Below are 15,198 nucleotides of genomic sequence, written 5' to 3' on the forward strand. Positions count from 1 at the left end.
ACCCTAAGAAAAGACTTGAGTACTTGGATCTAACGGAGGACATGACACAAAACCGAGCGCAATGGCGTTCTAGGATTCATATAGCCGACCCCACTTAGTGGGAGAAGGCTTTGTTGTTGTTGTAATAATATAACTATAATAGTGTTTTCTTGTTTTAAATTGGAAGTCTATTAAACAAACACACTAAAGGAAGAAAGAAAACTTACTTAAGACTGGATACTTCTTTGAATATGTACACTTGAACTTTTATTAATATATAAAAATGTTCACAAAGATAAGTGTGTTTACAAGGAAGTAAGCAAAGGGAGCAAGAAGGATAAGAGCTCTAAAGGCTTCGTCTGTACATGTAGTAGTCGTGGATCGTTACAATGAAGGAAAACCTTTCTTATATACATGAATGAGAATACTACCTTACAAAAAAATCTTTGCAAAATGAATGGTGTGAATGTCTTCTTGGGTGTTTGTCAACTTTTTCTCTATGATTTGTCACTTTGCTTTCACTGTTTCCGAATCAGCTGAAATTATCAGCACTGTTTCTAAAATGTGGACTGAATTAGTTGTCTTCTTTTTGCTTTTGTTTTGATAATGGTCACGCGAACTTGCTGCATGTTCTGCATTTTGCTTTATTTCCTTGGACCATTTCCAGTAGTATAGGGAATGTAGGGAATGCTTTAGTATGGTATTATGTGTATTTTAGGATTTATAAAAATTCTATGTCTTGATGGTTAAATGGAAGTATTTGAGGTTTTTTGGTTAGTTTCTCAAAATTTTATGAATAAAAAATTAGATAAATTATACAAAACTACCTCAATTATGAGTCGAACCACAATCTTATACCTCATATTTAAAACATTGTAATGTCATACCTCAAATTATGATTTCGTTGCAATATCATACATTCGTTAAATTTTCTGTTAATTTGATTGTTAAATGATGACATGACAGAAATGGGGCTCACTCCTTCACCAACTGGACTAAAAATTTATTTAATTAATGATAAATTTTTTATTTTTTATTTAATACTCTCCCTCCTTTCTCCCCAGAAGTCCTATTCGTTTCCCTTCATCCTCACCTCACTCCCTCCTCCGTCCCCCTTCTTCCTCGTCCTCCTTAAACACAGCCAACTTTCTCCTCTGCCCACCCACCGATGAACTGATACCATCCATCCCCCTTCTTGGTTGTCTCTCTCCTGTCCGCCATCGTTTCCGCTGCCACCACAATCTCACTAGGCTCCTTTCTCTTCACAGCCAACCTAATCACCACCTGGTACTCCCAATCAACACCGTCTGCCTCGGCTTCATCCTCTCCTACCTCTTCAAATCACACGCAAATTGCCCAATATAACAGATCCAACAAAACCAACAACAAACGCAACCTCTCATTTTTCACGAATTTACACTTATTTCAGTAAACTATAACAAATTTGAATGCTGCAGAATCATAATTGAAACAGAAAATCAAGATCCAATTGAAACACATCCTCCCATTTTTCACAACTTTTCCAATTCATTTTCTAGGGAAACAACTAAAAAGTCGAGATAAAAAAGCATGAACAAATCGACCAATTCGCCATTAAAATCTGTGAAATCGAAGAGAAAACTTATAATGGAGAATACCCAAGTGCTTAAAATCTGGAAAAATTCAAGAGAAAACTAAAGTGCTTAAAATCTGGAGAAATCGAAGAGAAAACTTTTAGTGGAGAAATCGAAGAGAAAACTTAAAATCTGTGAAATTGAAACAGAAAACGCAGGGGTCTGAAATCTTTCAGAATACGCATAGAAGAGGGAGAGAAAGAAAGAGAAAGACTGACTCACTTCACCCCTTGTTACATCGCCGCCGTCTACTACTCCGGTGGAACTCTCCAATTCCTCCAATCTGGCACCCTTCGCCTCGTCAACGACTCCAGAGCCACTCTCTGGGACTCCAACACTGCTAGCCATGGTGTATCGTTGGTTGAAATTAACGATTCGATTCGGGAAATTGGTACCCTGAAACGACACTAGTGTTCTGGGGAGAAAGGAGAGAGAGAAGCGAGGTGAGAGGAGGAGGGGGACTGGCGTTTTGGGAAGGAAGGAGAGAGTTTTTCGAATTAATTTTAATTGTTAAATAAAAAATTAATAATTAAATAAATTTTTAGCCGAGTTGGCAAAGGAGTGGATTTCACTTTTGTCACGTTATCATTTAACAGCTAAATTGATAAAAGTTTTAACGGAGGTCTGATATTGCAACGAATTCATATGTTGAGGTATGAAATTGCAATATTTTAAATATGAGGTATGAGATTGTAATTCGACCTATAGCTAAAGTAGTTTTGTAAAATTTACTCTCAAAGATTTAAGCTTATAACTCTATCTATATTTAGATTAATCTAAGTGTCTAAATTAAAATGGTCGTAACATGACCTCATTTTTAGGTCTGTGGGTGAGCATTATTGTAAATAAAGAATTGTGTTTGGGTAGGTGAGCATGGTAGTAAAAGAAAGAATCAAAATTTTCTCCCCATTTCTCAACAATTTCAGGGTGCGTTTGTTGCGTCGGACTATCTCGGACTGGATTAGCTTTGGGGACTAAGCTGGACTGGCTTAGACTAAACTAAGTTAGACTAAGTTAGACTAACTTAGTGAAGCGTTTGGTGTAGTGTCGGACTAAAAACTAAAAATAATAACAAATTCTAATATTAAATTATTTAATTCACTAATAATTATTATTTTATATTATTAATTCAGATTTATTATTATTTTATTCCTACTTTTGACTATATTTTTCCTCTCTAGAAACCTCTGTCTGTAGTGCTTCCTATTTCCTATTTCCTATTTCTTTGCTCCGTCCTCTCCCTCTTTTTCCTCCCCACTCCCTCTGTTTCTCCGTCCTAATCCCTCTTTTTCTTTGTCCCTCTCCGCTTTCATCTCCACCTTTTTCTTCCTATTTTTCTCTGTTCATCTCCCTTGTTTCTTTTTCTAATTTTTCTAAGACGCAATTGGCAAATCAAACCCATATCAAAGTTTGAGTCATATGGGTACTCGTCGTTCTACTTCTCCGGCGTCAACGACGATGGTCTGCGATTAGGCAGTCTGGAGTGCATGTGTAATTAGAATGGCTCTTGTGCATGTGTGAATGGACGATTGCTGTGCGTTTCATACGCACAACGATTTTGTTTTTGTTTTTGTTTTGTTTTTTTTTTGTATCAAATTTTGGGTTTGGATCTGGTTTTGAGAATGGAAAGAGTGCATAATTTTTTTTTCCTTTTTTGTTTTCGAATTTTGAGGGATTTAGGTTTGAAAATGGTATATGAGGGGCGAAGCAGAGCAGAGTTGGTAAATGGGATCTGGGTTTCGAATTTTGCAAGGAACAAGTAGGAAGAGGAGATGGGCGAAGCAAGGAGTTGGTCTTAGCAATCCGGCCAATTTCGAGGGGTCTCGTGAAGACCCTTTAGTGAAGCCGTTAGTCTTGGTTAGTCGGGGCGAGTCTCATTAAAGCTTGTCCCGGCGTGGAACAAACACAGCACTGCAGTCCCACTTAATCCAATCCAGTCTAGTGAATGCTAGTGAGATCAAACAAACGCACCCTCAGTGCATTATCACGGATTGAAGCACCCTAATAATAATCTAACGTAGCACGGAGATGGAACCTAAAAAAATGAAAAAGAAGCAAATAGGAATTGCATCCAAACGAGAGTCAAATTTTGCTTATGCTCTTTTGTCTCATCCAACTGTCGTAACAAAATTTTGTTGAGTGGACTAAAACACGAATACATACATGTGTCATTATACCGCTAAAGCTACACTAGAATAAATAACTTTCCTAACATAGACCCAGCTATTGCGATAATATTGAAAAATCTCTTGTCTCAATAAGACCATTCAATAATCAACAGATGTAGAGCGAGGAAGCGGCAGAAGGAGAAATTGGGGAAATCAATTAGGGCCTGGCTCAATGCAATACTCACATTTTCGAAACTAAAGAGACCCATTTCTCTAAATTAATTCGATGGCCGATCACTCAGACGCTTCGCCTCTCATCCCTCCGAAGCAGATCACCGAGCCTAGCGAGATCGACCTCGAGGCTGGCCCTGGCGAACAAATCCAGTGCCGTATTTGCCTTGAAAGTGATGGTATTTCTCTTCCACTTCACTTATTCGCACCCAATTGATTTGATTTTCTATAGAATTGGTTTTTGCCAAGTTCTAATTTTTGGTTTTCAAGTCAACCAGCCTAATCAGCGTGTCTTGCAATTGGAAATGTTGCACAATTCTAATTTTTTTTTTTAATAAGTTCAACTGTATTTCGAATTTTTGTGTAAAATTATGATTCTTTTTGTGGGTTCCTTTTAAATGCTTAGAGTTTGGTATTAGAAGCTTATAGTGGGATTTTTTTCCCCTCAGGCAGGGACTTCATTGCTCCGTGCAAGTGCAAGGGGACTTCCAAGTATGTCCACCGGGAGTGTTTGGATCATTGGAGAGCTATAAAGGTTTTGTTGCCATCTCTATTTTTTTGCTTTTGGTTTTCTCTTTTCAAATTCAGTGCATATAACACCATGTTGTGGTTTTCCATGCAAATGCAAGCATAGTGATCCCATGATTCCCATCGGTTTACTCTATCGTAATTAATTACTTGTTGTCGATCATTCTTATCAAACTGTATGAGTTCTGTTTTATGATTTACTTTCAGATGTTTAAAAAATAACAGAATGCAAATCCAATGACAAGCAAAGGTCATAAACTAGAATCTAGATTGTTGTGTCGTGTATGGGCATCAAAATGTGCTTGTTGTAGTCAGGTATGAAACGAATTCTATTGAAGTGAAGTTCCCGTCAACCCTAATGTCTCTGGCTGTCTGGCATGCTGAAATGGATTCGAGATCTTGTTAGGCTTGCTGTGTCATGATTTGTTGCCACTTGCCAGTTGTTTGTTAAGAAGATATTGATCGCAGTGTGCTTTGCATGAGTAGACAATTAATTTTTTTTTCCTTGATGACTACTTCAGTCAGTTTTAGACTGTTGCAGTAAGACCACATTTGAAGACCTTGGAAATGGGCTTTAATTGGTCTTTGCATAATGCGTATGATTTATCTAAGACGAATTAGCAACGTCTGTCCACATGTTGGTGTTGGGCTTTTTGTTAGGTTTCTCCAAATGATATCTGATTATCATATCTAACTTTTTCAGGAAGGGTTTGCATTTGCTCATTGTACAACCTGCAAGGCTCCTTATCACTTGAGAGTTCATGTTGTTGCTGACAGAAAATGGCGAACCTTGAAATTCCGATTCTTTGTGACGAGGGACATTATATTTATATTTCTGGCCGTTCAGCTTGTAGGTCATTGGTTTTTTCTTTTAGTTGCTTTCTTTTGCTTTGATAGTTTGCATATGATTTGCATATCTAAACATTGATTATTTTTTTTCATTGTACAGGTGATTACTTCATTGGCCTATTTGGCTTATTCAATAGATGGTTTCCAGCAATTCTGGCTTCATCTTGCATGGGGTTTTGACAGCAAGCTTAGTTTCTACTATATATGCGGTAAAGTCTCAAGTTATAATGTAAATGTTTATGCTAGAGAAATAATTAGTGATAAATGTTGTTATAGTGTATGCGATTCTGATTTTGGGTCATACAAAATTATTATGGCACCTTGGCCTGAATTCTCTCTGTTTGTTAACCGACTTATTTCTGTGTCTTGGTGATCAAGATTTTTTAGATGAATATGTTCATCAGATTGTTCAGAAAAAAGAAGACGAAGATCTTCTAAGATTACTTTAGATTTGAATTAATTGCACTGATACACTGATGTTGCAATTCAGAAACATCATCATTTATTGTCACGTCTTTATGCAGATGAATTGAAATTACATGGTAAAATCATTAGTAAACATGTGATTGAGTAGACATATGGACTGGAATGAGAATATCACTTCTTTTTTTTTCTTCAGTTTTGTATACTCTATCCTTATTTGTCATGGACATGTACTTGATTAGGCACTAGCACTTACAATTGTATAAGAAACTGTGGCCTTATCTATCCTTATCTATCATTAGTAAATGCGTGATCAACTTTATTTTTGTCTCCATCTGTTGAACAGTTGCTGACTGAAAGATTGACATTTAGGTGTGACAACAGTGAATACTTTTGTTCCCAGATGAAAGCACATGGATTCGTTTCACTTCACTTTCATGTTTGCTGATAAAATGGTTTCTGAAAACTCATGATCTTATGGGGAATCTGTTTACAAATTAATGTTGTGTTTGTAGCCATTCTGAATTTTACAGATCAATTTGTTGTTTAAAGTTCAGGAAATATATAATGAAGATCTGCAAATGTAGTCTAGTGATATTTTCTGTAGCATTGTTTAAACCAGAGAAGTTTTATCCCAATAAGAAAGGGCTAAAAGAAATACAGAAAGTGAGGGGGTCTCCAAGACCTTCACGGGAGGAAGATACAAACTGAAGGGGTAATAGATTTAGTGGTGTGTTACTGGGTTACAGACTTGATAAATAATCGGCTGAACACTGCTGTTAAATAATGACATTAGCATTTTGTTATGGTATCTCAATCTTTATTACACAGAATAACAAAAATTTCAAGATAGTTAAATTGTGTTCTCGGATAAATCTTTTTTCTCACATGAAACATAGTTATCTCTCACAACACTACCATTGTTTTATACTTAGTATTTGTACATTTTACTCTGGTTCTCTGGTTTTTGGGGAAACTTTTGAGGGTTTAGGGTTTATAAATTGTGTCCCATGGAAGTTTGTGTAGGAATCGTGACCTATGGAAGCTGGTTTGGATGGAGTCTCATTGCTACCTTTGACCAAAAGGAGTACATGTTTTAGGTGGTTTCTGTTGGAGATCTTTCTCTTAAGGTTCTGGAAATTAAAAAGAAAAAAAATAGCAAGATAGTGTTATGTTTCTTTTGACCACGATGAAATCTTTGCTGCAACTCTTTTTTTTTTTATAACTTTTCAGTTCTTTAGCTTGGGAATTAGTAATCATCTGATTCAACTATTGAAATGTAGATTTAGCATAATACATGATTGCTTCTTTGTTCTCTGGGTTAATCTTCTCTTTTTTGGTTTTGGTAATTTTACATACTTATTGTTGACTACAGGAGCTTTGTTGTTTTTCGCTTTGCTTGGGTTGTCTGGCTGCTTCATTACTTGTTATGACCGTAGAGTGCGCAATGATTTGGCTCAGCCATGTCGTGAATTATGCCTTTGTTGCTGTCAGCCTGGGTATAAGTCTACACTTGGAAATCTTTAACCCAGTTGGCACACGTGATTTAATTCTACAGGCTGTTTACGTGGTCATATTACACCTCTTAAATGTGTTAAGATTTTGTATGGGAATTATTATTAGCACTCCAAAAATCTAATTGTGAACTCCTCATAACAGTATTTTCCTTTCTAATATGGTAAGTTTGGAGTACACAATTGGATTTTTAGAGTGTCAATAACAATTCCCTTTTGTATTTACCCTGAAGAATTTGTGTTTGTAAGATATCGATGCATGGATAATGAAACCAAGTTAAAAGTTAAAACCACAGCAACTCTTAGATTTTACAGGTGTGCTCTGTATTGTTCGTGACAATCATCCTTCTCCCTTGAACATGTTAAATTTATTTTATTCAAATTAAAATAATTTAAGGGCATTTTTTTTTCACCCTCATTGGTTGATATGGAGGATTCTCTTAATAATAGTATAAAGATTTGAAAATTTTGACATTTGATTCCATGCATGCATATACTGGATTGTCGAATTGCTATTCCTTTGTCCCTTTTCATTTTAATTGCTTCTTTGGCAAATGAGGAAATGTATTTTCCTTGCATATATTACACTTTACTAATATGTTTTTTATTTATTTATTTATTTATAATTTTTTTTACTTAATATCTTGTACCACGACTTTTTGTTGACTTTCTATTTACTGCAGATAGATTTCATTCATATTACCAAACTTTGTACTTGTAATTATCTATCATCTATATGCATTTTCTACAATTCCAACAATGTTTGAAAATTTGACTCAATACCTGATGGCATCAACTCAATTTTCTTTTGTTTGCTCCTTTTGGTTTACTGCATGAATAGTTGGATACTCTAATATATCACAACCCAGACACTTAGACCTCGTTTGTTAGAGAGGATTGGCTTAGGTAGGACTAATCAAAATGCCTTTACTATATCAAAGGCATTTTGTAAAGGCATTTTGAATGGAAAAAAGGATGAAAACTTCCTTATTTTGTCCAAGATGAAGATTACTCGTGAAGAAAAGTTGTCCTTTTAATTCTACCATCTTGGTGGAGATTAGTAGGGATATCTTTCCTTCATGAGTAACTTTCAACTTGGACAAAATATGAAAATTGTCATCCATTTCTTCCTTTAAAATGCCTTCAATATAGTAAATAGTCCTATCCAAGCCAATCCTCTCTTAACAAATGAGGCCTTATTGTGTTACATCTGTCCACTCCTTTTATCTGCGTAATATGATATGTTGTCCTTATGATGCATTAGTTCACATGACAATCTAGTGTTTATTCATTGAAATCAATTTTTGGATGAGGAAGCTTAATTTTGAACGATCATTGCAGTGTGTGCGCAGACTGTCATTTACCTGGAACACTTTGTATGTGGACTGACTGTACTACATGCTGGGGAAGCTGTGCAAGTATGGCAGGTGAATGTGGTTGCTTGGGAGGCGCTGGTGAAGCAGGGCTACCAATATTATTTATAATGGCTCTGATTGTACTGGGACTTTTTACCGTGATTGGGATATTCTACAGTGTCCTGGTAGCTACAATGGTTGGACAACGGATTTGGCAGCGGCATTATCATATACTTGCAAAAAGGATGCTGACAAAAGTGAGTTAGGGACCTTACTTTTATATTTGGTTTTTCAGGTCATGTTCATATACGGTGTAGACACTGATTACAGATTAGCATTTCATCATGCACTAAACCAAGAAGTAAAGATCAATGACTGAACGTCGTTCTTGAATTTTTCTTGAATTGTTTTTCTTAACTACTAAGGCCGCCAAATTGTAGTGAGTTCGGTAGAGGGACATCTGTAGCAGGCTAAATATTATCGCATGGTAACCCATGTCATCAATGAGAAGTAGTGTAGTTAAAACTATAATCTCTTAGCTAAACATGATCTAACTTTGCATCTACCCGCACATGTTGCAATTAAACCTCAGTTTAAATCAAATGTTGCTAAAGCACTATGGTTTAGGACATAATTTTATTATTATAGACCTGTCAAAAGTTTTATTGTTTAGTCAAGCACTTATTTTGCTTATAAATTTTAAGATGCGCTTCCAAGTTCCATTAGATTATGAGATGTCGATCATGTCCTCTTGGTCCATTTATGGAACAAGGCATGTTTAGCTCTGGAAGCTTTTATGTCATCTGCTTAGCTTGATCTATGAGTTGTTTTGATGGTGAATTAGTGGGTCCACTTAAATCCGTAATGGCTTAAACAGATTTTTCTTTACTATAAACTAAATAAACAATTTATCATTTCTGTATGCAGTAATGATACTGGATATTGTCTACCGGATCTTTATTGGAAAAAGTTTGTTTACTCGTGTAGGAATATGTTGTCGAGGATGTTGATGGTGAGATGACAGGATCTGATTGGTCTGCCCCTCCTCTCCCACCTGAGCATATTCAGCAGCTGAAAGCGCTCGGCCTATTATAGATGAAGAGGGCTTGTTTACTGTTTAGCAAAATAACATGATATTGAGAAAGACTGCCTGCCTCTGCATTTGGTGAGTCAAGTATTTTTCCTATAGACTTCTGAGTCTCATTCACTTTGATCCAAAAACGGTTGATCGTCCCGTAGCCATTTCTTCCTGTTCAGTTATATTTGTAAATTTTTGTACGAGAATATGTGAAATGGTACTGCCTTTCTTTTTTCAGTGTAAGAAATCAAGATTAGGATAATCTCAAAGTAACTAACATGTATAGGATTGATGTTTTCAAGCCGTAAGGATAGTACGCGGTGACTTTCTCGCATTTCTTTGTTTGGGGGAATGACTGAATGCTATCTTGTGTTAAAACATTTTTATTGCTTATGTTATCTTGTGGTTTTATGTTTTTCCTTTTTCCTTCCATTTGCAGGCAATAAAAATTACAAGTCTGAAGTGCCTTTGCATAACAGTATTCTGAAACTGTGCCCTCTAGAGAATCAGTTTATAGTTAATGATAGAAACTAGTATCGACTAGTTATTGTTTTAGTGACACTTTATCTTAAAAAAAAAAGGGAACTTTAATAAAAAGCATCCGGTACTGTTCACTTAAAAAAAAAACCACATTTTTATACTAAAAAGTCAATCCTGGTACTATTCACTTTACCCTTTATTTTGTCTTTATCATTAAAACTCAAAGTTTTCAAGTTCTTTTTATTAGTTTTTCTAAAAAAAAATGCCCCGTAGCATTTGAAAAAGCGGAACCAAATCCTGTAGTTGGCAATATTGCTTAGTACGAGATTAAAGGGGTGATTTTCCATAACTTAGTGCAAATTTTTTTGAACTTTTTCATCTTTCCGTAATATAGGGCATAAATTCAATTCATTCATGCTCGAATGTTTAAGAGAGATTAATTAGTATTACGATTTAAGTGATATTTCATCTTCATTTGATAAAAATTAAGTATTATATTTGTGTTAAATTCAATACCTAACTAATGATCGATTCATAGTGTCGTCTAGTAAAAAATTTTCCCCCTTAGAGAGGTAAGAGAAAAAAAGTAGCAGTAGATAGACCTGGCATTTGTGCTGTGTTTTTTGTTCATGTCGTCTTTGTGATGTACCCAATATCTTAATGGATCGTGTCGTGTAACATCAGTTAATGAAAACAGGTAATATAATCCGATTTAAAATCGACCCGTTAATATTATCAGATAATATGACCCGACTTATTAAAGAAAATATATTTTTTAAAAATAAATAATGAAAATGAAAATAAGTTGACCCCAAAAAATGGAAAACATAATACTAATTTAGTATAATGTTTTCCACATTGTCACATATATTTAGGATTAATCTCAGTTTACTACCCTCAAGTTCCGTAGTTTTCAACATTTAGTACATAAATTTTTTTTTATCCCAGAATCATACCTTAAATCTTAATTTTGGAACAGTTTCTTACATCTGTTATATTGGTTGTTAAATCAACCGTTAATTAATGACGTGACTCATGATTAGGCGTCAGGTGTCATTAAAGGCCCACGTGGAAATTAAAAAAATTAAAAATTAAAAGATAAATCTAAACCTAAACCAATGCTTTTTATGTTTTTTCTTCCTACAGGATTCTTGTTTTTCCTTTTTTGTTTTGTTTTTCGTTCTCTTCCTCGCACAGCCAAAGATTCACAAAAGTTGAAGTGAGAAGAATCCAAGCCGTTTGTAGAACCTTTGCGAATTCAGGTACTCCTCCTTGATTATTCGGGCAATTTGGAGAGTGGGTTCAGCAATTTGGGGTTATATTTTTCAAATTCTAAAGGTACAAATCTTCTAGGTTTTGATCCAAAAAGGTTTTGGTTGGAATTGGTTCAAGAATTTGGTATTTTCAAGTATGGATCTTCTCTTTGTGAACCTAGAAGAAAAACCCAGAAAATGCAAACGCGAAGCAGGTGGAGGAGACCCAAATCCTCCCAATTTTCCAGAAAACTATAAAGTTAAAAGAAAAAAAAATAAAAAAAATTCAAATCAACTATTATTGGGTTTCTTTTGTGAACCTAGAAAAATTGGGGTCTCTTTCGAGATGAAAGAAAATGGAAACGGAAAAGGAAAATCAAAAGGAAAAAGAAAGAAGGGAAAGAAGAAGAGACGGGAGGGCAAAGAAAAGGCCAAGAATGACAACAACGCTGCTATGGCAATGGGTCTAGGATATGTTGTCCAGGATATGATGGTGGCCACGAAGTAGGCAAGCCAAGTGAGGGGAAGAGACTCGGCGGCGAGGGTTTGGAAGGAACTTGGGATTTGGTATCTTTGGGGTCTGAGGTGGATCTAGGCTAAGCACTGCTTTTATTAGTTTTTTTACTTTTTAAATTTTTAAAATTTTTAAAAAAAATTATTTACTTTAAGTTTCATGTGGTCATTTAATGACACATGGGGGCCAGTCATTGTCCATATAAGTAGGGGTGAATTTTTTTGCCAAATTGCCGTACCAACCGAATTGCCAACCGTGCCATACCGATTTTGTGCCAAATTTTTTGTACCAATCGGTAATGGTACGGTATTGTACCGTACCGAAATTTCATGGTACGGTATTGGTAATGGATATCATTACCACGGTATTACCGTACCATACCAAAAATACAATATAATTTATAATTTATAAATTATATAATAGATAATTATATAACACATATTTATAATATTCCAATAATTTGAAAATAAAACCCTACTTATATTAGTATTGTTGTTGGTGACTTTGATATCTTAAAATTGTGGAAATCAAACACAAAAGAGTTCCTAATTCTTTCACAAAATAGCCAAAATAGCCAAAATATCTTTGTAACCCCCACTTCTACTGTTGCTAGTGAAAATGCATTTAGCCTAGGGAGAAGGGTTGTGGACCCTTTTAGGGTATCCTTGACTCCTAAAATAATGGAGGCACTAGTGCATACTAGTGGTTGACTTAGGGCAGATGAAGTAAACTTCTACAAGGAACCAACGGAATATATGCTTCAATTTTACAAGGAAATAGAAGAAGAAAAAACAAGAAAGATATGCTTTAATTTTTTTAGTAAATTTGTTATTAAATGGTTTTCAACTTTAATTTTTCTTGCTACTAATTAATATGTTTTCTTTGTTTGTAATGTACGCTTGACACAAACTCAATCTTCTACAAATTCAATGCCTCTTCCAAAAGTTTCGACATCTCAAGCTTGAATAACTGATCAATGAATTCTCCTTTTTGAATTTTACTTCTAATTTTCATTTGGTTTGAAACTTTCTATTTGGATTGTTAACTTCTATTTGTTTTGGTTCGTAACTTCTATTTGAATTGTAAGCTTAATTTTCATATTGAATCTTGATGCATCATTTGAATTATTATGTGTGTGAATTGTGAATAATGAATAATAGATTAATTTAATCTACAATGTATGAGATAAAGGTACAAAAAAAAAGTTTTGCCCTTGAATTGGGTTAAAAAAACAAAAACAGATTTTGTCCCAAAACAAAATGGCAATTACCATTGCCATACCATGCCAACCGAACTTTTGGCAATACCGAACTTCGGTATACCGAAAGTTTGGTACGGTAATGGTAATAGATTTTACTAAACCGAAAGTTTGGTACGGTAATTGGTACAAGGGTTTTGGTACGGTAACCGTACCGAACCCATCCCTACATATAAGAGCTGCATCACCAGTTAGCTGACTTAACAGCCAACTTAACTGATATATGAGATTGTTTCAAAATTAAGACTTGAGGAATGACTTTAGGAAAAAAAAAAACTTCATGTACTGAATATTAAAAATCATGAAACTTGAGGGTTAAAAACTAAGATTAATCCTAGTATTATTAATTCAAAACATAAAAAAAAAAAAACATTTGTCTTTCAAGTATTACATATCCAAAATAAGAGTCTAATGAAAAAAACATTAGTACATTACCATAAAATACCAATGTTCAAGATGTGCAAAATGAAGGGAGTTGTGTTTCAAGGTTGAGGATGCAATCACAAATGTTTATATATGCTTTTATATTTTTCAGACTTGTACATTAATGATTATGAATTTTATTTATTTTCAACTCCCTTGAAAATACAATTCATGAGAGTTTGTATGGTTCTAAAAATTTAGACGGCAGTGTATCCTTCCTCAAAACGTAGAGGATGCGATCGTGAGCGTTTGCCTTTTTTTTCATATTTTTTGTATTTGTAAATTAATTATTATAAATTTTTAATGTGTTTGATACTTTTAAAAGGAAAACTAATGAAAATGACTTTAAAACTTTACATTTTAACCCAAAATCATCCTATAATTTTATTTAATGTTAAGGACATGAGGAAAAAAAAATCACAAAAGAAAAATCCAATCAAAAGCATGTGAAAAACAAGTGGTTATGAACCCCACCCATCACTATCTTAAACCCAGACTTTCAGAGAACTTGATATTGATAGAAAAGTAAAACAAGTTGAAGAATGATCCCTTCTTTACTCTTTCCATTTTATCTGTATCATCAAATTGGTCCGCCCGAAAGGACGAAACACATGCCTTGAGGCCACCAGTCCCCATAGCAATTAGATAGAGTCCAAAGAAGAACACTCCATACTCTGCTGGAGAAGTGGAAGGACATACCGAATCCACACATTCTGGAGGCTTCAATGGAGGAGATATGCAGAGAGAGTCAAAGTACACATCCCATACACCAAATAATAATTAGTGAACATATCAGCAAATTTATATTCTATAATCCCAAATCTATATACATATATGTGTGCATTCATATTTGGAAGTAATCTATCTATTTCTTCAAGCAAGGAAGAACCATTGGCATTGAACTGTGAATCTACACAACTAAATCTCATGAGGCTGCACTTGCAGTGAACCATTTGCACGATTATTGGCTTATCTGTTGCTCCTTAATGTGATATAACTCATTTTATTCCTGCTTTTTGTAATTCATATCGTTTGATGTCTTGGAGATTAATGTGTTTGGGGAGAGATGTAGTTTAAATTTAATCACTAAAACCCCAATTTAACTTCAAAATTTTAGTTTTCCCTCACGATTATTGGCTAATTTGTTGCTCCTTACTAAACTATTTATGAAACTAGATCAAGAATGAGATACAATTTATAAAACTGTACTAATTACAATAAACTATTTATGAAACATGACCCAATAACTAGACACTATTTATGAAAGTCAACCAAGAATTAAGAACTATTTATAAATCTGGACCAATAAATAGTGTACTACTATTCAATTTCATAAATAGTATAGTATCCTTCAGTTTCATAAATAATATAGCAACGGTCGGTTTCATAAATAGTATAGTAGCATTCAGTTTTATAAATAGTGTAGTACCATTAATTTTTAAACAGTGTAGTACTGTTCAGTTTCATAAATAATGTCCGTGCGTAAGGTTTTTTTTTTTTTTTTTTTTATATTAAAATTGTGTCATTTTCATTGAAATTTAAGTTTTTTTTGTCATCTTTATTAAAATTTAAGGGTTTTTTCCATAAAAATT

General features: G+C 34.4%; 2 protein-coding genes across 4 annotated transcripts; one reads left to right on the forward strand and one right to left on the reverse strand.

Moving 5' to 3' along the window:
* Positions 1-811: 811 nt before the first annotated feature.
* LOC139196555 (uncharacterized) lies at positions 812-2,077 on the reverse strand. Its single transcript, XM_070822757.1, has 2 exons — positions 1,815-2,077; positions 812-1,311 (listed from the first exon to the last, which is right to left on the reverse strand). The coding sequence occupies exons 1-2, from the start codon at positions 1,938-1,940 to the stop codon at positions 1,111-1,113; spliced, it is 327 nt and encodes a 108-aa protein (XP_070678858.1). The 5' UTR covers positions 1,941-2,077; the 3' UTR covers positions 812-1,110.
* Positions 2,078-3,779: 1,702 nt separating this feature from the next.
* On the forward strand, positions 3,780-10,167 carry LOC103428505 (uncharacterized). Of its 3 annotated transcripts, none has more exons than XR_011581601.1 (8): positions 3,784-4,110; positions 4,381-4,466; positions 5,163-5,309; positions 5,409-5,517; positions 7,107-7,230; positions 8,587-8,857; positions 9,588-9,765; positions 10,118-10,167. XR_011581601.1 is itself a non-coding variant. In XM_008366604.3 (7 exons), exons 1-7 carry the CDS (start codon positions 3,987-3,989, stop codon positions 9,693-9,695), a joined length of 969 nt encoding a protein of 322 aa, XP_008364826.2. In that variant the 5' UTR covers positions 3,780-3,986; the 3' UTR covers positions 9,696-10,093. The 3 variants fall into 3 exon arrangements, 1 of the variants encoding a protein (XP_008364826.2); XR_011581599.1 differs by lacking the exon at positions 10,118-10,167 and adding an exon at positions 9,823-10,058 and having other exon boundaries at positions 9,588-9,746; XM_008366604.3 differs by lacking the exon at positions 10,118-10,167 and having other exon boundaries at positions 3,780-4,110; positions 9,588-10,093.
* The last annotated feature ends 5,031 nt before the right edge of the window (positions 10,168-15,198 follow it).

This window comes from Malus domestica, chromosome 01 (genome assembly GCF_042453785.1).
Source record: "Malus domestica chromosome 01, GDT2T_hap1".
Lineage (NCBI taxonomy): Eukaryota > Viridiplantae > Streptophyta > Magnoliopsida > Rosales > Rosaceae > Malus > Malus domestica.